We start from the raw sequence: 25927 nt of genomic DNA on the forward strand, positions 1-25927 counted from the left end.
AATCTTTAAAGGAATGTCTCTAATCACCTCCACCCTCTGAGCCCCACCCCTGAAATGTCTATCAATGTCTGGAATGACACCAGCAGTTGAGGACCAAGTATCCAACACATGTGTGAAGGGGGCACATTCCATATTCAGACAACAAAACACATGCTTGGATCTGAGAGATTCATTGTACCCTTAGAAGCTGTGTGACTTTGACAAATGTGATAAGCTCTCAAGCAGCTTTATCTATCACAGTACAGAAACACTGTACTCCCGGCTCTAACAAGGAGTGAAAAAGGCACCTTATAAATAGCTGGTTCTCAGTCAACCTTCGTTTCTGCTTCCCAGAGGATAGAAGACTTGATGCCAGGTAATGGAAGTGAGGGCTCAAGTTACATAAGAGAATCTCTTACCCTTCTGAGGGTGAAACAGGAGGTTCTTGGTACTCATCTCGAAGAGTAGAGAAGGCCTGAATGTGGTTTTTATTTTGCTATCCCTGAAACCATCCCAATAAACTTCGTTGTCAACAACAAACAAAACTCCTCAAACACACAGATTCTAACCCAGCAAGAAGCTGGAAACTAAAAACTAAGATGCTTTACTTTGTCCTCACTTGTTCCGGGCCACCGATCACACTTGTTTGAAACAGATATGGACAATCTTTGGTTGATAAAATAACTTTGGTCTCATATAGGAACGGACGAGAAAACCCTCATCAGCATTCTGACGGATCGGTCAAATGCGCAGCGGCAGCGAATTGTCAAGCAGTATCAAGAGGCATACAACCAGGTAGCATCCACGCACACGACGGGCCTTGAAGAAACCACCGCCCCGGTTCTTCCTCTGTGCTCCCCTCACAGATCTTTGGTTTCAGACTGAGTATGGCAGAAGATGCCCTGTACATCCCCCCAGGAACCAGGACTGTCAGTCCTGGTTTTGCCTTTCACTATCTCAGTGGTTTGGGGCCTCTGTTTCTTGGCCGTGGAATGAACGGGGCTTTAGAGCAGTGGTTCTCAACCCGTGGGTCACAATCCTTTTTTATTGGGGGGGGTGTGGAATGAAAATAATTCTATGGATGGGTCACCACAACATAAGGAACTGTATTAAAGGGTCACACATTAGGAAGGTAGAGGAGCACTGCTTTAGAGCAGAGGTCCCTAGCTATCAGTGAGTTCCTTCTCCCCAGGACACTTGGCCGAAAGGGAGACTCACCTTTTCATTTTTGAGACAGGGTCTCATGTAGCACAGACTTACCTGGAACTCAGAAAGTAGCTGAAGATTATCTTGAACTTTTGATCCTCCTCTGTCCGACTCCCAAGTATTGAAATTATAGCCAGAAGTCAGTAGGCTGGGTTTTGTGGTACTAGGGACCAAACCCAGGTCTTTGTGAGACAGGAATAGAGACATTTTGATGACCTCACGTCAGACTGGAAGTGGAGGGTGCTTCTAATTTCCAGCTTGTGTAGAGGTTAAAGGTACTGATAAGCATCGTGTAACATGAAGAACAGCCTTCCCAACAAAGAACTATCTGGCCAGCGGTCTGAGAAAGGCATCCTTAAATCATGTTGAATTTCTCTTTTAATTTTAAAATAGTTACATACGTATCGGCTCAGTAAACCCAGTAAGTGTCGGAAAATAACTACGTGACAGCAAGACTGCCATTGACACACAATTTTGTTTGTCATCTGTTTGTTGAATAGATGTCTCTCTGCTGGGCACTGGAGAGTTGCCAGTTGGAGAGGCAGTTCCTCCCTGTGGAGCTAGCCTAGACTCCTATCAAAAACACAGTGAATAAATAAGTTCAGTCACTTCAAGTGTGGCAGACACAATCTGACTGGCTCCCTTGATGGGGTGAGGTAGCAACGTCATCTGGCCGCTGCTGCCTCAGTGGCAGCTAGGACAACTGATGCTGAGTCCTGACCTACTCAATCTGCAGATGAGCACGTCAGGCAGAGGGGAGAACAAATGCAAATGTCCTGGGCAGAAGCCGTCTGGAAGTGTGGGAGGGCTAGAACTCAGAACCCTAGTTTAGCAGGGGTTTGGAATTGATGGGACAGAGGGAACAGCTGTTTAATGCTGGAGCTTTTTTTAAAAACATAGTTCAGGTGCCGCTGTGTGTCTCAGGCTAGCTCAAATGATCGTCCCAAAATGACCAGTCCAAAAGAGTAGCTAGAAATATGTAGGTGGGTATCAACAAGCCAGACTACTGAACATTTTTATTTGTGGATTTTGAGATGAGATTTTGCCATGTTGTCAGTCTGATCTTGAGCTCCTGTGTTCAGATGCCCCTCCCATGCCCCTTCCCCCACTTCAACATCTCTCCACCCAGTGCTGAGACTACAGGTGTCCAGTGATGGGCTGAGTGTCAGCATTTTCCAACCTGTGGGTCGCAACCCCTTAGGCAAACTTCCATCTCCAAAAATATTTATGTCACAGTTCATAACAGTAGCAAAATTACAGTTATGAAGTAGCCGTGAAAACAGTTGTATGGTTTCGGGTCACCACAATGTGAGGATCTGTGTTAGAGTCACAGTGTGAGGGAGGAAGGCTGAGAAGCGCTGCTGTCTGTGTTAATGCATAGTGTTGATTTCATTCTCGAATGGGGAGCCATTGGAAATATATAAGCAGGGGAATGATATAGTTCAATCTTTAGTAATAAAAGACTTATCTGGGGGCCTGGAGGTTTATCTTCACGGTAGAGTACTTGCCTGGCATTTCCAAGGCTCTGTGTTTTATCCTCAGCACAACAAAGAAGATGGAGAGGTTGTTTTGGCTGCTGTGGGTCACGAAGTAAGGGAAGGAAGAAGCACAAACCCGGAGCAGTCAGAATGCTGGCCATAGAGCCGGCTCAGACATCACCCCTGAGGGGGTTCTCCAGGCCCATGGCTTTTAAAACTCCTTTCCCAGACACCCTTTATCTCACACTCAGTGAACTATATAATAACATTAAAATTTATCTTTGTATACTTTTACTTTCTTACTGGAGTAAACATCGTAGGCGCAAGCATTGTATCGCGGCTACCTTTGCATATCTAGTGTTGATCAGGTGCCCTTAAACATGTGTTGAAATGAATGAACAGCCAAGCATCTGGGATAAAAAAAAAAAAAAAGAAAAAAAAAACCTCACATACAGGTAGGGGACATGGTTGGTCCGTTGGCCTTTGAGAGCACTGTAAAATGTGGAGGAAGAATCAATCAAGAACAACAACCATTTCTCCCTGTGGGATGAGCATGAGAAATAAGATTTCCTCGCCATCGGGTTGAGGGCAGATGGTAGCAGAATTTAGCATTTCAAGAGGGGGAAACCCTGCTGCAGTTAAAGCAGAAAAGGATACTTGGCTCCATCTCGTGACCCCACTGTGTCCCTGGTGGGCAGTGGTGGTGTTGGTCTGTATCATCAAAACTACCTGAGAGGCTGCCAGCAGCTCTGACAGGCTTGACCATAAGACTGTTCCATATTTGAATATTGGAAATAGAAACCACGTCCCTGCCCATAGGTGGGAGAGACGGGACTTCTTTCGTAATGGGTGGAAACAGTGCCAGAGGACACTAGGGTCCTGCTTGGAATGCCCCAGGATCCTTTAAAGAAGACTGTCCAGCTTCTGTCTTCCTCTTTCTCCAAAGTCTCTGGTGGGGTCTCTGAGGTAAGGCAAGGCACTCAGGAACAGAACATTTACCTGCGAGACCATCTCCCTTCCTCCCTTACCCCACCCGAGCATCGAGAGCACTCAGGACCTGGGAAATGCATTCATTCTATCCTGTTTATCCATTACTATTTTAATTGTGCATATTTGTGGGTATGGCTTGATACATATGTACAATGTGTGATGAGCAGGGTACTTACAGGAATGGCATGCTAATGTGCAGTCCCAAAATCTGGTGCACCTGGAAAGCTTCCTTTGGCCTTTGCAGAGGTCTGTGTAAGGCAGAACACTGTGGAAGCATCATAAACTGAAGTTTAATATTCACTGGGATATTCTCAGCATCCCTGCTATTCCCTATGGATGAGCATGCTTTCGTCTGATTTTTATACTGTTTCTCTTTCCCCAGGTGGCTGTTGAGGAAGAGAAAAGAAACACATTTCATGATTTCCTCCTTGGGGTTTTTATTTTAGGAGCTGAAAGATGACTTGAAAGGTGATCTCTCTGGCCACTTTGAGCATGTCATGGTGGCTCTTGTGACCGCACCGGCTGTGTTTGATGCAAAGCAGCTGAAGAAATCCATGAAGGTACAAGCCCTAAACAAATTGACGCTCCCCAGATTTCACTGCCATTACAATTAGGGAACTCTTGGGACACTCGATTCAGGCTTGGTGGGCTTGGATGCCATTTTTATTGTGCTTTGTAAAGGGTGGTGTGATCTGGGGACTCTGTGTAGCCTGGATGGAGCCCAAACGTTCCCGGGCTGCAAGGATGGTCACTTGTTTGTCTGTTTGTTTGTTTTGCTATTGTTTTTGTTGGTGGCATTTTGTTTTGTTTTGTTTTTTTTTTTTTGACTAAATACACATGTCCGATAGGGACAGGATAGAAGCTGATGTCATCCATGGCTTCCAATTTATGGCAGACACCTGTTAGATTTTATATATTCCCTGATTTACATTGGGCTGGGCAGATATTTCACCTACGCTGTCTCATGTCTTTTAGCCCCATCTCATGCCATCCATCTTACCCATTCCTATCTTGGCTACCTTCCATCCATAATCCCAAGATAATTACTTGTATTCTTCATCTGGGCCTTTCCATGCCAGTCTTAGAGTCCTTCCTCCTGGCCCATATGGTTCTTTCTCCATGCTAACCCATCCTGGCATCCTCCTCCTTCCTCACTTCCTATCTGTCTATCTCCTTCCTCTGATTCTCCTCTTCCCAAAGCCTAGGAACACTCCTACCTCCTTCCTCCCTGCCCAGGTACAGGTCTTTTTAATTAACCAATCAGGAATAATGTCGTAGGCAGGTGTACCTGAGCAGCAGCCAGATCTTGAGGGCCAGTAATTAGCATCAAAATACAAGCATCAGACCAATCCCCACCATGAGAAGATGTGACTCACCTCCCTAAATCTCCAGTGAGCACTTACACCCACTCTCCTTATTACCTTCATCACCCAATAGAGCCTGGTCCATGTCTGTCTATGATAAAAACAAAACAAACAACAAACAAAACTCTTGTAGCCAGGATTCCCCAGAGAAATGGAGCTATTAGGCAGAATACATATATTAAGAAATTTGCTGTAAGGAACTGGGTATACATTGTGAGTCTGGATGGCATGCCCAGAATCTGCAAGACACACACATCTCTGGGAACAGTGATAACGTAGGAGAGTAGTCCTATGCTGGGCAGAAACAGCCCTGTTCTGGTACCTCCACATGGGGAGAGCTTAACAGGTGTGAGTCTCATGATACGATTCACCAACGAGTATTAGAAAATGTTCTCTTTGGTCAGGATGAAATCCACAAAAAGGACTCCAGACCCATTATCAAGGACCCTTCAACCTTAGGTCCCCCCATCTTAGCCCCTGGATTCTTCTTGGCTAAAGTTGGCAACCACAGTCAACTAAAAAAAGAGCAATGGATAATAAGGAAGACTTTATAGCCTCTCTATAAGGACACCCCTAGTACTTGCCTGATTATTTTTCACGTAGCCCATTGATGAGAATTTAGTTGTGTGGATGGATTCAGAGGCAGGCATCCTGGCCACAACTGAATCTGTTTATAAGTTTCGTTGGTTTCATTTGATCAAGTTCCACTGCAGATAGCTTCACAGGGTCAGTCAGTGACTTTGATGTAAATGAATGAGGCTTAGAGGTAACTAGGCTCCAAGCCAGCGCCAAGGCCCACGACAGCATCTATGAAAGATTTGAAAACCTCTGTGTATGAGAAGGCTGGGGCCTGCTGACCAATCCTGCCTAGAGGTGTGAGGATGAATGCATTCAAAATTGCTTTGGGAGACTTTTCTAAAGAGAGTGCTACATCAGCTTGCTGGGCTAATTTTATTAGCCCATTATTTCTGACCTTTAATGATGGGCTTTTCCCTTAAACTCTTCCTTTCTAGAATTACCTGACCTATGTTCGCACCAGAGAAGGGCACTTTCTTGAAAAACCTGATGTCGGTTTACTCCAGATGGCTTGGTGTTTTATTTCTAAACTGCATGAAAAATCAGGAAACTAGTGTGGAGCGAAATGAGAGCTTACATTGATTTACTCTGAGATGTTCTTTCATCTGTACAAAATAAGACATTAAGACTGAAGAGCATGAAATTAATTTTCTTAAGTGCTGTAAAAAATAAGATTTCTTTGTCTTTGTTAGGGCACTGGCACAGATGAAGATGCCCTGATTGAAGTCTTGGCAACCAGGACAAGCCGGCAGATGAAGGAGATCTCACAGGCCTATTATACAGGTAGCCTTGTTTTCTTCCAGCTTTTACTACTGATGAAAAAGTACGTGAGCCGAGCTGCTTCTCCTAACATCTTCCCTATCACAAGCATCTTGAGAAGGCAAGAGCCAGGGAAAGAAAGATGCAATCCTAAAATGGACTGTGCATTTTTAGGGAAACTGGTGACCCATGCATAAGAATCTATCAAAGCAGGTCATCAACTCGGCCTTCCTAAAAGCAACAAGCTGTCCCGTTATTTAGGCAATGACACAATAGTCTAAAATAAACAGTTAAGAGCTAGGCTTTCCCCAGTATCCTGAAGTTACTGGTGTATGGAAGACTACTAGTTCAGGCTCAGTCCTACTGTAACCCCGTCCTTCTCCTTTTACCCTGGTATGTTTTAAAATGCACGAGGCGCTTGTCGACTATATTGGAATCATTTTTTGCCTGTTTCCTTTTTACTATAATTATTGGTATCTATTGGTTGTACATTTTAATGAGGTTCATTGTAGTGTTTTTATACATTCGTGTATTGGGCAGTAATCATGTCCACCCTTCCTTCTACTATGTTCATGTTCATTTTTTAATGGTCCAACTCCCTGCAAAATATGTGGTGAAGAGGGAAGTCAGGAGAGACTGCCTCACATGAACACTTAGTCTTACCTAGGTAATTGTAAAATTAAAAAATACTTTTGACTTGTTATTAGATTAAAAATCCTTTTCTAAAATAGAATGTGGGGTAGGACAACAATATTAAGACTGGTAGGCAAAAATTAATGCCAATAACATAATAAGATAAATAACATAGCTCTAGTAGCTTTTATCTGTATGAATTTCTTTGAAAAAGACATATTTCATTAAATTTTGTTGGGGAAAATTTTTTTGCTGTTCCGTAATCCATCACTTTCTGTAATTGTCTTCTATTGATTCAAAGATGATTCGTGTGGAAAGTTTATTTGGTATTACTAAAAGCGGCATAGATGGGATTCATATTGCCACCTGGTGTCACCTCCATCCAGATATGTATTAGCCACAAGGGAGTCACTATTCCCCAGGAGCAGAGCAGACATTTTAAATTGCAGGCAGACCAGGGAGTGCTGCTCAGTGGTAGTGCTCTTGCCTAACATACACAAGACACTCCAAAATAATAAGAGTACAAATCAAAGCTGGAGCATGGGACCCAGGCTCTGTCCCCAGCACCCACATGGTGGATCACAACTATGTGACGTCAGGTCCAGGGAGGCCTGACCCCTACTGTGACTTCTGTGAACACTAGGCATTTACACAAAGTGCATTTACTTGCACACAGGCAAAATGCTCACTTACATAAAAATAAATAAATAAATCTTTAAAAAAAAAAGAGCTATGAAAGTAGAAGTGGGCACAGTTTGCCACTTGCCATGCAAAGAGGTCTACAACTAGTGTATAAGAAAACATATAAACACAAAGTTGGCATTGGTTAAGCAAAAATAGTGTCTGAGGGGTGGCTTTCTTATTTCTTGAGCAATATTAAATAATATAATCTAGGAGTATTTCTTAAGATGAACGTTAGATTCAATAAAACGCAACAATGGCAGTGGCTTATGCATGGTCCGTGTTTAATTCTAGGTGTTAAATGTAGAGGTTGGGAGATTGACAATTTTTAGACTGGTATGATAGCTTCCCAGAACTCAGCCCCCACCCTTCATAGTGATGGATAGCCTCCTAAGCCTCGGGCCTCAATCCACATAGAAGCAGAATCAAAGGACAGGACAACGGTGACTACGGATCATCCTTCTGAGTAGATTTCCCAGCAATATCATTCATGCCTGCCCAAGTGTGATCAAGAACTTAGTAAAGTGGGCTGTAGCTAGCTCAGAGGACACTGAAAACACAGCCCCGGGCTGTTTGAACTACCTCTGATGAAGGTTAGGATTCTGTCTGTATGAAGGAAGAATAAATGTGAAAACCTGAAGGCTAACTAGCAGATTCCTGCCCTGGGTCTTCTTCAGAACCACCATCAGGAGGAATGAAGCACACACAGTTCGACCCAGAACCATGGTTCGTCCTATTGTTGCCTCTCACAACACACACAGCAACACGCCATGCTAGCAGAGCCTCAGAAAGTCAGGGAAAGGATACCAGGTCCCCGTGCTCTGCTCTGTACTCCTCTGTTCCAGCTCCTCATCATTTAATCTCATCCTCATTTGGTTTCAGCATATAAGAAGAGTCTCGGAGATGCCATTAGTTCTGAAACGTCTGGAGACTTCCGGAAAGCTCTGCTGACGTTGGCAGATGTAAGGTTTTATTTCTTATTATCTTCCCCATCCTGTAAGCCACATGCTCAGAGATTGTTTTGGGGGAGTTAACAAAACCTAGGACAGTGAGATTTTCATTTTCCTGTGGAGTGATTTGTTCACATCACATTTCAATTGCCACCATCAATAAAACATTTAACCAAGATCACAAAAGCATCACAACTGAAAGGCTTGGTTATGTCAGACCAGTCCATACATGAGAAGTGTTTCCAGTGAGATTCAGTGTGCTGTTCCGATATACCGCCCACATAAACTCAGAATTGTTCATTTCAGCATGTTTGCATCTTTAGAACATATAGATTTCTTCTGGTTTCCAAAGAATACTTGTTTTGTTTAAATTAAGTGAGAAAAAGACATAAAAGACTATCCCAAGAGCAGAGCAGTAAATCCAGGGGAAAAGTTATCTGTTTCAGGACTTTGTTCCCTGTTACCTTGGGAAGGACATTATGTAAGCAAATGAGGCCATTGCTTGCTTTCCCTGGAAGGCTTATGATTTTAGTAATAAAGTCAGGAGGCCTGGCCGGTGCTACAGCAGATAAAGGCACTTGCCAATAAATCTGGCAACCAGGGTCCAATCCCTGGAACCCACAGAAAAATGGATAGAAAGAACCACCACCATAAAGACATCCTCTGCCCTCCACACTTGCACTGTGGTGCTCCTGTCTACACACATAGGTTACAGTTATTGTTATATAACTGTGTTTGTTTCTCTTAGTTTCACACACAACAACTGAGCATTTTAACTCTGTTCTTTACCTTCTATGTTGTTTTGGTTTCTTCCCAGCGTGCATCACAGGGATACTTGCACCTTGTAGCTTTCCTTGCTAAGCTCTGTCTCCTAGACCCTCTCGGACATCTGCTTGTGGCTGACTCCCCTGACTGAATCCCCTACTTCTATCCTCTACTGCTCCTCTCCTTGCTTGCAGGAAGTCCAGCCCTATTCTCTCCCTTGCTCAGTGATTGGCTATAAGATGCTTTATTGACATATCAGGGAACCATGGGGGAGCAGAGTTTAAACAAGGTTAAGACAGGAGAATCTCAGAACAAGGCTTGCAACCAGATAGGAGGATATAGAAATCAGCATTTCAATTACACAATAACCCTATGCCTACACACATAATACTAATATTAATAAATAACATGTTTTGTTTTTTTTTTAAAGATGCTTAACTCAGGGCTGGGGAAACGGCTTAACAGTTAAGAGTACTGGCTGTTCTTCAGAGGACCAGGGTTGGAGTCTCATAATCAGATACTGGCTCACACTCACCAGTAACTCCAGTCTTGGGGATCCTGCTCCCTCTTCAGGCATGTGTGTATGGGCACCAGGCACGCATGAGGTACACATACACACATGCGGGCCAAACGCCCATACACTTAGAGAGCAAGATGGTAAAGTCAAGGACGAGACATGTTAGCAGGCTTGTATAGACATGATTAAAGCTCCGTCTCACTGCTGTCTTACACTGGTTTGCACAGCCCCTGATGTGTGAGGAAATCCCAAGAGGCTCAGCACGACGCCTGAAGCAGCACCTGCGGAAGTGAGGCGTTATACCACTTGGAAATAGTTCGTCCCTATTATAGCTTCCGGTGCTTTAACTGCTGAAAAGCTCAGGAAGGCAGGATCTGTAAACCCGGATGTATGAGGGGAACGGCAGACATGGCCTCAGCGGCGTACGTCCAAGAGCACGTCCAGTCCATGCGTGGTTGACGTGGGCTCGCCCACAGCAAGCAGGAAGATTGGGGCTCCAAGGCTGGTTTCGGATCAAATAGAACTGGACCCTCGTGTCACCTAATGGCTCTCTGTTCCTGAGCAAGTTACTTTAAGCTTTCAGGAGTTTCTGTTCATATGTGGAGATGGATATTAAGCCCTTTGTGGTGTTGAAAGGATTAGAAGAGGGTAGGCGAGGTGCTGGCTGCACAGAAAGCATCAGTGCGTTTGGGTTTACTAAAATGTTCCATGGATTTGAACAAATATATGAATGTGCCTACCGTTATAGCATCATGCAGACTAGGTCCACTGTTCCAGGAAGTCTGTCTTCTGCCTATTTATACTGCCCTTTTCCTCTCCCACAGAGGCCACCCTGATTGTTCTGCTTCGAGTTTGCCTCTTATACAGTGTCCAGTAGTTGAAGTGCAGCCTTTAGACTGACTTCTAGCACTTAGCCATCCGCTGTTGTGTGCGGTGTGAAGGACCTATGAGAGCTGGGCTTTAGGTTTTTGAATGAGTGAGTGTCTTAAGTATACAGCAGGCCAAAGTAAAGAATAATCAAAAGTAGCAGCAGAAGGATAGAAAAACGTCATCAAATTGGACAGTCACAGCCCTCCAGCAGAAACTGGAGTGTCCCAATTGAGAGAGCAGCAAAAGGTAACAATATCAAACCGGCGGTTTACAAAGATCCAGCAGAGGTCGAATGGGGAAACCCCTTGCAAAAGTCAACTCAAGCTCTGAAAGGAGAGTCCTGGGTGGAGCTTAGTGTCTCTATTGATGGGGATTCCAATGAGCAGGGAATAGAGCATCATCAGAGAAGCACTTGTAACCATCCAGCAGAAATGACTAGAATGCCCTGCTCAGTCATGCTAGAAAAACTTCCAGGCAGTGCGGACTATCCTCTGTACCGTGAGCTTCCGCCTTCTCTTTCTCTCCGTAGACACTGCAGTATTATGGGAGAAGCAATAGTCACCTCAGATGAAGAGAGTTTATCTCAGCTGTTCTTCTCAGCTGTTCTCCAGGGCAAGATGTTTTAGCACTCCCAGCTGCTTGCTGTTTTTCCCTCTCCCCATTACAGAGTCAGGGGCCCAGCCTGAACCAGGACAGGGCCATTTGGAGGACACTTGTTATAAACACACTTAAGCCTTGGAGGGTCAGTTCTGTTTTCAGGGCCAACTCCTCAGTGATCTCAAAAAGCATGTGTCATTTTTACCAATACCCATTGTATGCAAGATTTCTCCTGTAAGATTAAGTGGCCAGCTTGTGCCTATTTTTACTGAATAATATTTTGTTGTATAAACTGTTTATCAGTTGAAGGGCATCTTGGTTGATTCAAAGCTTTGTCATTTATAAATAAAACATCAGCTAGATATTTATGTGCAAGTTTTTGTGCAGACGTGTGTCCATCTTGCTTAGATAAATGTCAGGGAGCATTACTGTTGGATGATACTGTAAGAACGTACCTAGCAATGTAAGAGACTACTGGACTCTCTCTCAAGGTGCATGCTGCCACTAGCGATGAAAGTGGAGTTGTTTGTGGTCGTTTCCAGTATTTGGTGTTATCGGTGCTTCTGAGTTTAATCATACTAACAGATCCTGCTTCAACTTACAGGGACAGGATGAAAGCATCTTTCTATAAGTTTTCTTGCTATGTCTACATCTTTGGTGAGGTGTCTCCTTGGATCTTTTACTCTGTATTAAAGTTGGGTTGTTTATTATCTTCTTACTGAGCCTCAAAAGGTCTTTATATTTTTTGATCATTTGTCTTTTATCGTGTATGTTTTGTAAACATTTTCTGTCTGTGCCTTGTCTTTTCATCCTATCACTGTTGAGTTTCCAGAGGAGGCTGAGGCCCTAGATTGTTTGCTCTGCTGCACTGACTGACTAGTCAATGGCAGAGACAGACCTAGAGGCAAGAGGGGCTACCTGCTCTGCATAGAGGAATCTACCAAGATGTACTTCTGGATGGAGTACTATATCCTTAAAGGACTGATCATGTTCTTATCATCTCCGCTGGTTTAGGGTAGAAGAGATGAAAGTCTAAAAGTGGATGAACATCTGGCCAAAAAAGATGCCCAGGTCAGTAACAGCCAGAGAACATCTCTTTTACCCTACCCCACCCCAAAGACTCTGAAAAAGATGGCTCTACCCAGACCTGTCCTCTCCTGTCCTGTCTGAGGCAAAGCCAGGAGACAAGGGTTACCCAGCCCAGCCTCTGCCTGCCTGCAGAAACTCCCACCCTTCCCAGCCTATCCCCTCAACTAGGGAAAGAACTGCATTTGTGATGACACGTAGGGCTTCTACCATTTGCCAACAGATCCTCTACAATGCTGGTGAGAACAAATGGGGCACGGATGAAGACAAGTTCACCGAAATCCTGTGTCTACGGAGCTTTCCTCAGCTGAAACTAAGTACGACTCAAGTCTTCTTGGCTCTGCATTGTTTTTGCAAATGTCTTTGCAGCTTGTGTAGAAACAGCTTAGGAAACCAAATGGAGAAGTTGTGTCTTGCCTCAGGGCAGCACTGGCATTCTCTTCCATTTTGCCCTGACCGCTGAGTAGACCTCCTACCCTGTGAGTAGCAATAGATGAGAATGGAGCAGACAGTGATCCCACAGAGAGCAGGAGCTGGCTACCACGCTTGTACCCTGCCTCCCCTCATTCTACCATGTTCTGGACATAGCCAGGCATTGAAAGCCAGTTTCATTGACTGATGGATGGTGATGGACAGTGGCTTCTTTTTGATATGAAGGGAAATGGGAATGTGGGAAGCTCTTCTTCTCAGACCAGTGGCTGACTGAGTCCCACCCAGTCTGTCACTCATGTGTCTCCCCAAGCTGTTCTAGAAACACCCAGAGCTCCATTTAGCACGACCATATTCTGACAGAGGCTGCCAGGTGCCAGTTTACAAAACAGCTGCAGGACAGAACTAACCTCATGCTGAGCTGAGGAAACAGAAGGGCGTTGCCTTGACTTCTAGTTTTGAAATTGCACTTCTTTAACGCTGACAGTGATTTTTGTGAAATGATAGCGCAATCTTGTAGCAGGTTTTACTAAGATTTCTGTTTGAAAACAGAGGTAGGGTGATCCCTGTATATCTCTGCAAACTTTCTTATTTTCAAAATATGTTGTATGACCAGTGCCTTTAATCCTAACAAAGGCAGGAGGGTATCTGCAAGTTCTAGGCCAGCTAGGGCTACATACATGAGACTCCATCTCAAAACAAAACAAAAAGCAGCAACAAAAATCTTTTTGGAAAAAAAATGTACTTGGTTTATGAAATCTTCTTGTTCACATGAGGACACATGCACGGGTTTTACTTAAGGCAAATACAGATCAAGATGTCTGGATGCCTTCTGGTAGGTGTGAAGTGAGCCATCCTTCCTTAGACAATGGTACCCTCTGCACAAGAAAATCCAAACCCTCCTAGACGGGTGAAGGCACTTACCATCAAGCCTGACTATCTGAGTTTGGTTTTTGGCATCAGTGTGGTAAGAGGAAAAAACTCCTTAAGTTGCCTCTGACCTCCATGCATGTACACACATACACACACACACACACACCCCATAAAATTAGTATTAAAAATGTTTTAAGAAATCTTCCCAGTTGGTGTTCTGCAGCAGGTAAAAGGCATCTGAGGACCGACCACAGCTTTGTCCCCCAAGCACTGCCATAATTCTAAAATAAATGAGTTGTTTGCCACAGAACGTTTCAAGCCCTTCTGACTGCTTCGAGCTGGGAGGGGGAAGGGAGATCACTAAAGAAATGGCCTAAGGAGTTCAGCCTTCATTGTGCTCAACTTTTGATGGCTGAGGTTCCGAGCTCGCTCGTTGATCTGCTACATCTTACAGTTTTAAATATGAAATATATCCAAGTGTGGCCCTCTGGGAGGCTTTAAATATTTTTATGGTGCTATTTTTTATTATTTTTTTTTTTTTTAGCATTTGATGAGTACAGAAATATTAGCCAGAAGGACATTGAGGACAGCATTAAAGGAGAATTATCTGGGCATTTTGAAGAGCTGCTGCTAGCCATAGGTAAGACCTTGAGTGTTAATAAATGAACCTATTTGTACTTCTTTGAAGTCCATGTAAGAATCCTGACTGACCTGTCTACAGCGCCCAGCAGTCCATGGTACAACAGTTGTCTCAACAAATATTTTGAAATAATACATGGAGACGTTATCTACTTTTAAATCTGTATTTGGCTTGTCATCATATTTAGATTACGCCCTCTTTGAGACTTGAAATATTACACTCTACTGGCATTTTTATTGAGCCTTGTCGAAACTGAGTCCTAATCAGTTTGGTATTCTACTTAGTTTGGTTATCTTGGAGACGTCAGTGACCTCCCGAATTGAAGACAAGGTCAGAGCTGTAGATCTCTTCCTCCGATTGAGTGATCAGGTGGGATTCAGGCTGAATCCATTTCCATATAGACACATAGTTAATGAGTGGTCAGTAAAGCTGTTATACAAGCAGTGAGGTCTCACAGCTTGTCTTCCCGGGCACTAAGAGAAGACCTCAAGGGAAAGGTGAGACCGAAGGATGAGGCACTCAAAAATAAGACTATCTTTTTAGTGAAGATTTTGAAAAGTGTTAACCTTTCTCTCTATGTGTGTGTGTGAGAGAGAGAGAGAGAGAAGATCTAGGTTCCTTCTCATTAGGGACACTCTAGAGCTGACTTGAGAATACCTTGTCACCTCACCAGTAGGAAGTCATTTCTAATATCCGCTGTAATAATTCCTAGCATCTTTGGTAAGGTCCCCATAGTTGATCCCTACCGGTAACTTCCCCTTCCTGTTACCCAAGATTCATCTTCCAAACGCTAATTCCCTAATTAGTAACTCCTAATTATGGTGCCTTAACTTTTATTTTTAAGCAATTTTAATGTGCTGGGCACTGTGCTCAACTCTTCACGGAGGTCATCTCATCTAAACCGTTGGCAATCCTTCAAAGCAGGTTCATTCCCTTGGTTAATCTCACTAGCCTATACACCCTAACCCAGTCACTCTAAAGGAAAATCCACCTGTGCAGGGATTTGGTTTGAAACTGATATTCCGTGCCCTTTTAATGTATTGCGTTATTGGTAGCCAAAGCTATACATTGGTAGCCAAAGACATTGACACTGAGTTGTGGTAAACCCCAGGGAATTATCACAAGAAGATGAGGTATATAGTGTGTCAGAGACGTGGAGAGGAGTCAGACACATGGGACTGTCTTTGGCACATAATTTTATTTCCCCCATGGCTGAAGATAATTTCCATTCCGAAGTTCTGTGCAAATCGGACATCACGGGGCTTGGAAATCTAGGACTAGCAGCTTTTCACTCATTCTAAGTAAAAGTCAGGAGTGATATTGACTCTGTTTCTATTAAGTGAAACTAATCATTATTTTCCTTTTTTTTTTAAATTAAACAATGAACAGTTCATTGTGCAAGGAACACCCCGGCTTTTTTGGCAAAAAGACTTCATCAGGCTTTAAAGGTTGGTCTGGAATTTTCATCTTGTACTCAATAGAAAGCATCCCTCGTGGAGAATAAAAAGACTGTTTAATATTGATGAGATGTCATATTTCTTTTCCACTTCAGTGAATCTCTTTTTGAAGCTAATTTTTCTACTAATTTGCCTCAAAGTATAATAATAAGTGTGCCAGCCAAAGTAGAGGGAGCTGGTAAAGTGTTGGCTAAATCAGTTCCCTCACACCACGTGTGTAGGAAATAGAACTTGTGGAATGCCAGACTTCAGACAGCCCCCGAGATAGGTGACCTCTCAAGCAGCCTTACTCCAAACAAACCCAGCCGAGTCAGCACCCTCTGCAGGATACTGGTGATTCATGCTCTTCTCATGCCTTTATTCCCTACAAGAGGAAATGCTTCCTCACTTCCTTAGTGGGCATTTCCTATGGCTGTAAAAGTAAGGTCCAACTGAACATCTCATTCCCCTCACCCCATGCCCCCACCTGTCCCGACTCCTGTGTTTCGTGATCTCATAGGTTGTCCTACCAGAACTGGCTTTGCTCAGCTCCGAAAATTGAACTCTGCCTCCAAAGCCTTGTTCCTTCTGCTTTGGCCTCCTCTGTTCCTTGTCATTCCCTGGTTGCCAAAGCTGTCCAACATTTGCATTTTTGTGTTTGTCTTCCCTATCTGTCGTCTTCCTCCACCAGAGATACGGCTGGCTTTTTCTCGTCTTTTCAGGTCTCAGCTCAAATGTCTCCTCTTGACATAACCCTGGAATCACTCCTGCTTACTCACTGGGCCAAGGTCGCCTGATATGGCTGTGTGGAATTGAATCAGGCCAGTTAAAGGGTTCACAGCAAGACTTAGGCAACCAGACTTCCGATACCTTTATGAGAAACTGAATATAATGCAATTGCCAGGATCAATACAGCTGTAGTTTGCAAGCTACAAAGGGTACACAAGATTAACGTCTAAGACCTGTTGTCCTGTCAAGTTTCCATGCTTCCTTGACTGCCAAAGGAGTATACAGAGAAGCACAAACAGCCCAAATCCTTCACTGCCTGAGGGAGTGTGTCAGTCTCTCAGGAACTGGAAGGCACATTGTGCCCCAGGAGCCATGGACTCTACCCTGAAAACCCTCTGACACGTGCCTCTCAAGGCAGCTAAGCCAACTCAGTGGTTCCCTGTACAACCCTCCCCCAATCATATGGTCAACTCGCTCTCTTTCAGTTACTCTGCATTCTATTCCCCTGGGTTTTCCTTATCCTTATTAATAGTTATTAAAATAATTAAATAGTTTGCTATCACGATCCAATAGAAAAATAAACTTCACGGGGAAAAATCTGTTCACTGCTGTGTACATGGCACAGAGAGGAATGCCTGGGACACCGTATATGTTCACCGTATATGGCATTTGTTGGGTACATCATTGCTCAGCTAACTGCTACCTTGAATATTTCACTCTCTTTCCCCATTGTTCCAAAGGTACGTCTTATCTGACCTTCCATCTGCAAACATCTCACGTAGCTTCCCATTTTCCGTTTCTGTGGCCATTCCTCCAGCTGTATCCATGACCATCTCTTTGCTCTGTTGCTGCAGTCACGTCTGGGTGGGTCTCAGACACCCTCCTCTTACTCCCTTGCCCTCATTCTGTTCCTTCCCTGAAGGCTGGACTTCATACTGCAAACAGACGGTCTTTGAAAACAACCACAATTAAGATCTAGTTACAGCATTCTTAGTTTTAAAATATTGCGAGAGATCTACTTGTGGAATACAGTTAGACTTTTATTTTATGATTGGCAAGGTCTAGGTTTTTCAGATGCATCATTTGTCATTGTTTGTTGTTTACATATCCTTAGATATGCCATTTGTTTTCTGGTCCTAAACTTTCATACACTTCCTACACACATACACACATACACCACACACACACACACACACACACACACACACACACACACACACGAGAGAGAGAGAGAGAGAGGGAATCCTTTACTAGACCATTCTTCACTTTTTATACAAACCCACTCCTCCTTCCTTGGTGCGTATATTATGTCTGCCTTGATCTCTCTACCTTGTCTCTCCAGTGCTCCACAAACCCCTAGCTGATTAGTTAGGCTTCAGCGTATATGTAACTCTTTTGGGCAGACCTTTCCTAATCTTTAGTTTTTTCCACGGTCTGCTAAAACTCACCCCTGTTGAACCCAATATCTCCCATCTGTCAGACTAATTTTAAATAACTCTTTATTTAATACTTTTATTAGTTCATTGAGAATTTTGTATATCTTGTGGTCATAATCACCCTTTCACTCACAGCTCTTCTCAGTTACACTCCTCTTTCCACCCAACTTTGTATCCTTTTTTTTTTTTACCTGATCAAGATCAGTTTGAGCCGCCCAAATATTCTTGCATGTGTAGCCTCCTGGAGTGTGAGTAGCTTATCACAGGCTGCAGAAAAACAACAACAACAACAACAACTGACCTTTCCTCTCCCAGGAGCTAATGATTGCCAATAGCTCCAAACCCCTCCATGCTAGGATTTGATGTCAGACTAATTTTCAACGGTTTGTTTTCTAACCTGTATCCTTTATAGAATTGGAGGCTCATTAGAGATATCTTCTCATCATAGCTTGGTGATGGCTCATTACAGGGGCTCAGCACATATTTCTTTAATAATTGAATGGTGGAGTTTGGTGTTAAATGAATGAAGATGAATTTCTATGGTTGAATATTTTGTGCACTATAATCTGTCTTTTATAACTGACTATGTGAATGTCATTGAGTGACTGGTAAGATTTTCACGGCCTTTTCCTCCCAGGGTGCTGGAACCGATGAATTCACCCTGAACAGAATAATGGTTTCCAGATCAGAGATTGACCTTTTGGACATCCGACATGAGTTCAAGAAGCATTATGGCTACTCTCTATACTCAGCAATTCAAGTAAGTCTCCTCTGGAAATAGCAAGGCATAGTTTTCCTTTCTCTGCTCACTATCTTTCTTTCATAGTTCTTAAAACATAGATAGATCCAACTTAAATTCCTCTCTTCTTGTTATTGTGCTTTCTGAGTTTAAAACAGTTATACCAAAACATCCTTTAACAGTGGGAACCGAGGACTAAAGAGATGGCTTAGTAGTTAAGAGCACTCATTGTTCTTGCAGAGGACCTGGGTTCAGTTCCCAGCACCCCCATGGTAGGTCACAACCACCTGCAATTCCAGTTCAGGAGGATTTGATACCTTTTCTGGCCTCTGTGGGCCCTTCATACATATTGTGCACGGACTTTTGTAGGAAAAGCAACCCATACACATAGAATTAGAAAGAAAGAAATCTAAAAAAAAAAAAAAAAATGGTGACTGTTTTCCATCTCTTAAACACTAAGAATATAATAGTAAGTCATCTTTTTAAAGGCTTATGGCTCATAAAATTTTATTTTGAAAAGTGCATGAGTTTACTGGTTGTTTATTGTTCATGTTGCAGTGCTTTTTAAAAATGCTGAAATATCAGCATTTGTGGCAAAGTAAGAAAAGAAAAGTACATATTTTAAATTTTCCTTTGTTGAACCGGAAATGTAGATCAGTAGTAAACATTTATCTATATGTGCAAGGCCGTAAGTTTGACCCCTACTGCAGCAATGACAAATTAACAACAATAACTAATAAAAATAAGTCCTCTGTTGTACACACACACACACAAACACAAAAATGGTAGATTCTGTATCTTCAGTTATTTTCATTGTAGTATGAGGAAGGCATCTCATTTTCAGTAGCTGTACATCATTCTGTTTTTATACCAATAACGTCAACAGATGTTGATGGTTCCCAGCTATTCAAAATAATACTACAGTGTACATACTCATTTTCATGAGGTACAAGTGTTGGGGGAGACGGGTAAATGGCTGAGACAGTTAAAAGATATTTTCAGAAATTTAATAGATATGATCATGTGCCTCCCATTCCCTTGTTTGCATCAGAACCTCAGAATAGAGGGTTGTTTTTTACTCATATACTATTAATTGTTACAGTCCAACAGGTGAAGGTTATAACTGAACGTATTTTCGCATTTTAAAAGCCGTTTTTATTTCTTTTTGCTGTGCTGTCTCTTTCTGTGTTTTGGGCTTCTTCTTCTTTTGGGTTTCTATTACTTTTTGCTAACTTCTAAGACCTCCTTTAACATAAAGCAGATTAGCCTTTTTCTTTTTTATCTCATTTTAAACATTTTCCATTACTTTTTGCCTCAGCTGAAAGAATTTTTCCAAATAGAACTTTCATTTGATATGTAACTGAATTTATGAATCGTTATAGTTTCTGGTTTTTTAAAAATTTTCCCATTGTTTCTGTTATTCTGGATGAGAATCTTTCCAAAATGCTCAGTATTTCTTCCTGTCTATTTAAAGAGTGGACCCACAATCACTGTTCTCAAGTCTCAGTGTACACACATATATTTACATAATAAATTAAGAATTATTAAGGAAGCAAGACTGATTAAATTTATATAATTGCTTAGAACACAGAGCTTCCATACTGTAAAAACTCTGGGTTCAAAGTCATATGTGAATGGCTAAAATACTAGCTAGCTAATAAATGCTAAGGAACTGGCCCTGGATCTTCCTAGCAATATTCTGATGATTCTACTTTTTGTTTCATTTTATTTTGCTTCGTTTTGTTTTGCCTTAGCCTCAAAATGACACGCAGAAGTCTCTGATAATTAAGAGAATTAATCCAGACTGGTTCCCTGAATCAGTATGGTCACAGGGGCTGAGACTACCCAACCATTCCCGTCACGCAGTGTAGAATCTGGGGCTGGCTCCACAAGGGCTTCCCGGGCTGTGTGACTTATTTACCTCTGGGTTTTTCGATACTCTACAAACTTCATCAGAAAAATGAGCTTTGAAGACCCAGACTGATACCTGCTGAGAACCAGCACGCAAAGGAGCTAGGACAAACAGATAAGCAGCCGGAAGCCCGGCAGGAAGAACTGGGAGTCCTGGTCCAGTTCCAGGATTGTTGTACACAGATCCTGATTCTTGGCAGCTCTTACACCTCCAGCCCCTAGGACTCCAAAGCCCTGGTCCCTGAGGGATGTGATGCCTAGCCATGGCCACTGGGAATGCCTCACCTAGGCCATGTTCTGGTGTCTCATTGAGTGGTTGGAGTCTTTCCTTCTACCTACAATGCACTTCTATCCATGATAGGTACCATTAACCAGGACATTGGCCTGGCCAACGATAACCACCTTGGGAGCATTCTAGCCTCAGGGCCCATGCATGCTTTTTTATTTTATTTTATTATTTGCATTGGTGTTTGCCTGCATGTGTCTGTGTGAGGGTGTCAGATCCCTGAAACTGGAGTTACAGACAGTTATAAACTGCCATGTGGGTGCTGGGAATTGAACCCAGATGCTCTGGAAGAGCAGGCAGTGCTCTTGACCCCTGAGCCATCTCTCCAACCACCCCCCCCCCTTTTAAGGAACAAATGAATGTATTCACTTTAGCCAGTCAGCTAGATCTGTTCACCAAATTCCTTTCTGCCTTTGCAGAGTCTTTGTTTTCTGCTAAACTTTGACGCATGGGTAAGTCAAAATCATAACTGATCCGGAAGAGCAGCAGGCTCCGCCTAGGGCTTAGCATGGGTTTTTGTCAGTAGCCCATGCTCAATTCTATTTGAATTGATCCTGACACATTACAATAGTTTCCATCATCATGGGAAGATTCAATAATATTAACCACATTGCACTTGCCGAGGCAGAAAAGCAGACACATACATTTTATAACAATTGTCAGTAACAAGGTTGACCCACCAGGAGGGCTTTTCGCTCACCCTCAGCAAACCAGAAAATTAGATTAAGCTGTGGCTCACCATCCCACAGTACTCTGGGTAATGGAGACTTATTGTATTAGGAAACATTTAAACTATTTGTAGTTTGATAAAAAGGAAAATCCATCACTGAAGAGTCCAGTTTGTGATGTGAAACAATACAGATTCCTTTCCTTCCATCTCCTACACACATGCACATCCTGGTCTTTGCTTCTGCCATCCTCTGCTTCCTCCTATGGCTCAGACATATGACTGCTTGTTTACTGCTCTCATGGATGGTGGTTGGTGGGGAGAGTAAGAACATAGGTGAAAAAAAAAATGGCATCTTTTGCTGACAAGATGATTCAGATGTAGTGACATATGCCTATGAGACCAGTACTTTGGGAGTGGCTGAGACAGGAGGATCTCTAGTTTAAGGACAGCCTAAACTACATAGTTGAGGCACTATCTAAAAAATATATTAATGGAAATTCAGATAAGACTGCATTTTTGATAGTCTTTCCTAGACTGTAATAAAAAGTGCTCTGTAAGGACAATATAGTAACTACTCTGAATAATCTCGTAGTCTATACTATCGACTCCTATGAAGGATTAAAGTAGGCATTAGCATAGATGGTAATTGGAACAACATTATGCAGCCACGTCCTAAATGTGCAATATGGAGGGTGAAGGTACAGAAACTGAAAAAAAAAAATACTGTTTGGGGGTTGGAAAGGAATATTTCTTAGAGCAATGGGTTTTGAGTCTTCCCATCAGGCCAACAACAGGAACTGGGTGTCTCCTCTGGAATTCTGCTGGTCAACAGGGTCCTAAGATGCCTCCTAGAAACAGACTCGTGGTTAAGAGGCTGAAGGAAAAGAAGCCTTAAGTAAATTGCTTAATTTGGAAAGTCTATTTTAGGGAATACTCAGGCATCACAGTGAAATGAGTTCACCCAGAGTTCCAAAGTTGGGGGATTTGTACTGTTTTCAACTAATCACAAATATTTATGTGTGAAATATTTATTAATTGAATCACAAATATTTATTAAGTGAATGCTACATGCCAGACTCAGGGCTAAAGTTATAAGGAGAAAAATCTTTTTAAAACCTATGAAATTACAAATATGTGTAAAACTCACCAATGTGAGAGAGACAGATACGTGGTGCTTAAAGATCCTATCATGGGAGACTTGACTAATAGGAAAGGATTCTACGGGAAAAGGATGAGTCTGGTCTGGAAAGTGAGTGGGCATTAGCAAGGGGACAGTTGGATCTGTGTGGAGCTAGTTGAGCATTCTAAGGAGGGAACTGCAAATGGAAAGATCTTGGGGTAGAAGAAACAGTGAAAACAAGGTAGAGGGGCTAGGCCATGCGGGAATTCTCCTGCACCATTGAAATAGTCCTGTCTTTAGCACAAGGGTTGTGAGACCAATGAGAGTGTTATGCAAGAGAGAACGTTGGTCATTCAAGATTATCATGATGGCGAAGAATGACTTACATAGGGGTTTGGGGAGATGTGGGGTGATGAGTTAGGGGGTTGTGACACGGAGACACTGGAGTAGGTGTGACTGGGATGGGAGGCAGTGAACACAGCCAGTTTGGAGTACATATGAGTAGAATGGTAATCATGCAAAGAGAGCAGAGGCTGAAGACTTGAGAAGGACTTGATAAGAAAGTGCTAGAGGCCAGTGCTTGAAAAGGCAGTGCAACTGTCGCTCCTGTGGGTACGCTGTGAGAGTCAGTGTGCTAGGCACCTTCTGGTGCTGTTATAAACACTCTTGAGGAAAATAACTTCAGGAGTCAGGCATGGTGGCACACATGTCTTTAATTCCAGCTCTCAGGAGCAGAGTCAAGCAGATCTCTATGAGTTTGAGGCAAGCCTCGTCTACATAGCAAGTTCCAGGCCACTAAGAGCTACACATCGAGACTCTAAATAAATAAATAAGTTTAAATGAATAAACTAACTAACTTAAGGGATAAAGAGTTCACTTTGGGCTTACAGTTCAAGAGAAAAAAGGATCTATCATTGTAGTGACAATTCTGAAATGTTGGTTTCTTTTAAAAACACAAAAATAGTATAAGAACGTGTCTTCACTTTAGTTCTAGGTGTGAGGATGTAGACCGCTTTGAACTGCCCACGGCAGCTGATTATGATTTGCCTGGTGCTCTAGCAGAGCCATGGTTTTGCCAGCTGCAGATGGTTTCTACATTTGTGTGACATTTGGAATTCTGGGAACTTTTCAGAGGGTATATAAACTCTAGGGCCCCCAATAGATGGGGTTGGCAGTTGTTGGTCATTCAGGGAGGTGGGTTGTAGTTTGTTAGTAGTTGTGCTCAAAGAAGAAACAAAAGGACAGAAATTAGATTGGTTCAAGGATCTCTTTCACTCTTTCCTCTCTGTTTTTTCTCTCCTATCTAGTCACAGGGGGTGAAACTGGAGGGATAAAGGGTAGGAAAAAAGAAGAACCCACAAAGTAGCAAAGACCAGCTACGAATCATAACATGGAGGACATGGCACTGGCAGTGGGAGCTTGGTAGCAGGAGCAGGAAGCTGGCTGACCATAGTCACCTGAACTGAAAAAACAGGAAGAGAAAAGAATGTTGGGCCGTGCTAGGAAAAAACCGAACCAAACTAAAAACTTTTGTTGCTTGCTTTGGCAAGAAGGAGCCTAATGAATCTGGTCAGTTTAAGGGACTTCCAGAAGGTATTCTGAGACGTTTGCCTTCCTACTTAAGGAGATTCTCTGCAGGATGGAATGTTTAAATCTCCCAGGAAACTGTGACAGGACAGGAGTGAGGGGCCAGGCTCTCTGATTTGAGGGCACCTTTCTTTACCTCTGTAATCGTTACATGGAGATTAGGAGAGTTCATATTCTGCTGCATAAAACATTTACACGGTTGCAATGCAATAGTTAACACAAGATAAACTTTTCCTTTAAGCTTTGTGTATTGGAAATCCAACCCAGGGTCTTATGTGGTTAAGCACACTATAGACCATTGAGTGACACATTCAGTCTTCCCATGGTAAGTGTTTGAACTGCAAATAGGAGTGTCAGTTAACATTGATTGTTATTAAGCTACAGGATTTTTTTTTTTAGAAAAAAAAAATTTATTTTTTTTTTTGCAGATAATATGTAGTATCATGTTATTGCTGAAATCTTGTATTTTTTTCAAGCCCTACCTGAAATTCAGTTGTACTGTCTCACCAGGATTTAAACATTATGTGTTGCAGGGAACACACTGGGCTGGAGCACACTTTTACTCGAGTGTGAGAAACTTGCGGTGCTGCAGGTGTGCTGTCCTGAAGGGTGCAGCTCACACCTGCAGCCACCCGAGTGGCTTCCCTAGCATTGCACAGGCCGATTCATCGCCAATCCCCTCATTATTTCCGGTCTGCTCATTCTCTGTTGGTGCTGTTCTCTGCAGTCAGATACTTCTGGGGACTACAGAGACGTGCTCTTGAAGATCTGTGGAGGAGATGACTGAGGAGGACGGTTTCCCAAGGTGCCTGCCCTGATGGCGGACTCTGCCTTCACGCAGTGCTCCCAAGTGCAAGAGAGTGCTGCCTAATAGACGTCGTCATCGTTCGCTGCAGCAGCCAGAACAAACTCGGTTTCATTTTAGGGCATCCCATTCATAACACAGAGGTTTCTGAGGGAAATTCAATCTGCAATTAAAGACCTACTAATGATTTTCTATTTTTCTTAGGAAGTTGGAAGCTGTGTAGTTCAAAAGCATCAAACATAAATCAGGATACTAAAAATGGTTGTCTTTACTAATTGTGTATTTGCTTTCATTACCTAGCAATACTGTATGTTGCCTAGTACCAACAAATATTTCAAAATACACACATTTGTTGTAAATGCTGTCGCTGCCTCTACTTTTTACTTTGTTAGTGTGGTCTAAAAACCTATAATGAAGTGGCATGGTGTGCACACCTATAATACTAACACTGCGGAGGTGGTAGCAGGAGGCTCACTAGTTTGGGGTAATTCTTATGACAGTGCAGAGTGACAAGTCCATTAACAGCTTAGTGTGGTTGAGACGTGGGCTCAGGGAAGGAGAAGGGTAGCCTCTGGATTTTTGACAGAAGAATGAGGTAATGCTTGCCTTATTAATGTTCTGTATGGGCTGGATCCTGGCAGGAAAAACAGAAAGATTGCTGGCTGATATTTCCAGCATTCTTCAGGAACCTAAGAAACAGATTTCTGTCTGCCAGGAAGAGTCACTTCCCTATTTCTTCTTCCTCTGGTGGATGAGACATCAGGCTTCCTGTTAACATGTATCTGTGATGCATGCCAAAAGCCAGTGTTAACCTC

The 25927-nt window shown here is 42.8% G+C and overlaps 1 protein-coding gene across 2 annotated transcripts in view; it reads left to right on the forward strand.

Annotated features, from left to right (window-relative positions):
- Positions 1 to 25471, forward strand: part of Anxa3 (annexin A3) — a 47434-nt gene extending 21963 nt beyond the window's left edge. For both annotated transcript variants that reach the window (XM_021650051.2, XM_021650052.2), the window contains exons 4-13: positions 680 to 774; positions 4100 to 4213; positions 6286 to 6376; positions 8549 to 8628; positions 12380 to 12436; positions 12675 to 12768; positions 14298 to 14393; positions 15783 to 15841; positions 18632 to 18754; positions 25035 to 25471. In XM_021650051.2, the coding sequence (XP_021505726.1) occupies positions 680 to 774; positions 4100 to 4213; positions 6286 to 6376; positions 8549 to 8628; positions 12380 to 12436; positions 12675 to 12768; positions 14298 to 14393; positions 15783 to 15841; positions 18632 to 18754; positions 25035 to 25094 (869 nt within the window). In that variant the 3' untranslated portion in view covers positions 25095 to 25471. The remainder of the gene's footprint in view (positions 1 to 679; positions 775 to 4099; positions 4214 to 6285; positions 6377 to 8548; positions 8629 to 12379; positions 12437 to 12674; positions 12769 to 14297; positions 14394 to 15782; positions 15842 to 18631; positions 18755 to 25034) is intronic.
- The last annotated feature ends 456 nt before the right edge of the window (positions 25472 to 25927 follow it).

The sequence above is a fragment of the Meriones unguiculatus genome, chromosome 3 (genome assembly GCF_030254825.1).
Source record: "Meriones unguiculatus strain TT.TT164.6M chromosome 3, Bangor_MerUng_6.1, whole genome shotgun sequence".
NCBI classification, from domain to species: Eukaryota; Metazoa; Chordata; class Mammalia; order Rodentia; family Muridae; genus Meriones; species Meriones unguiculatus.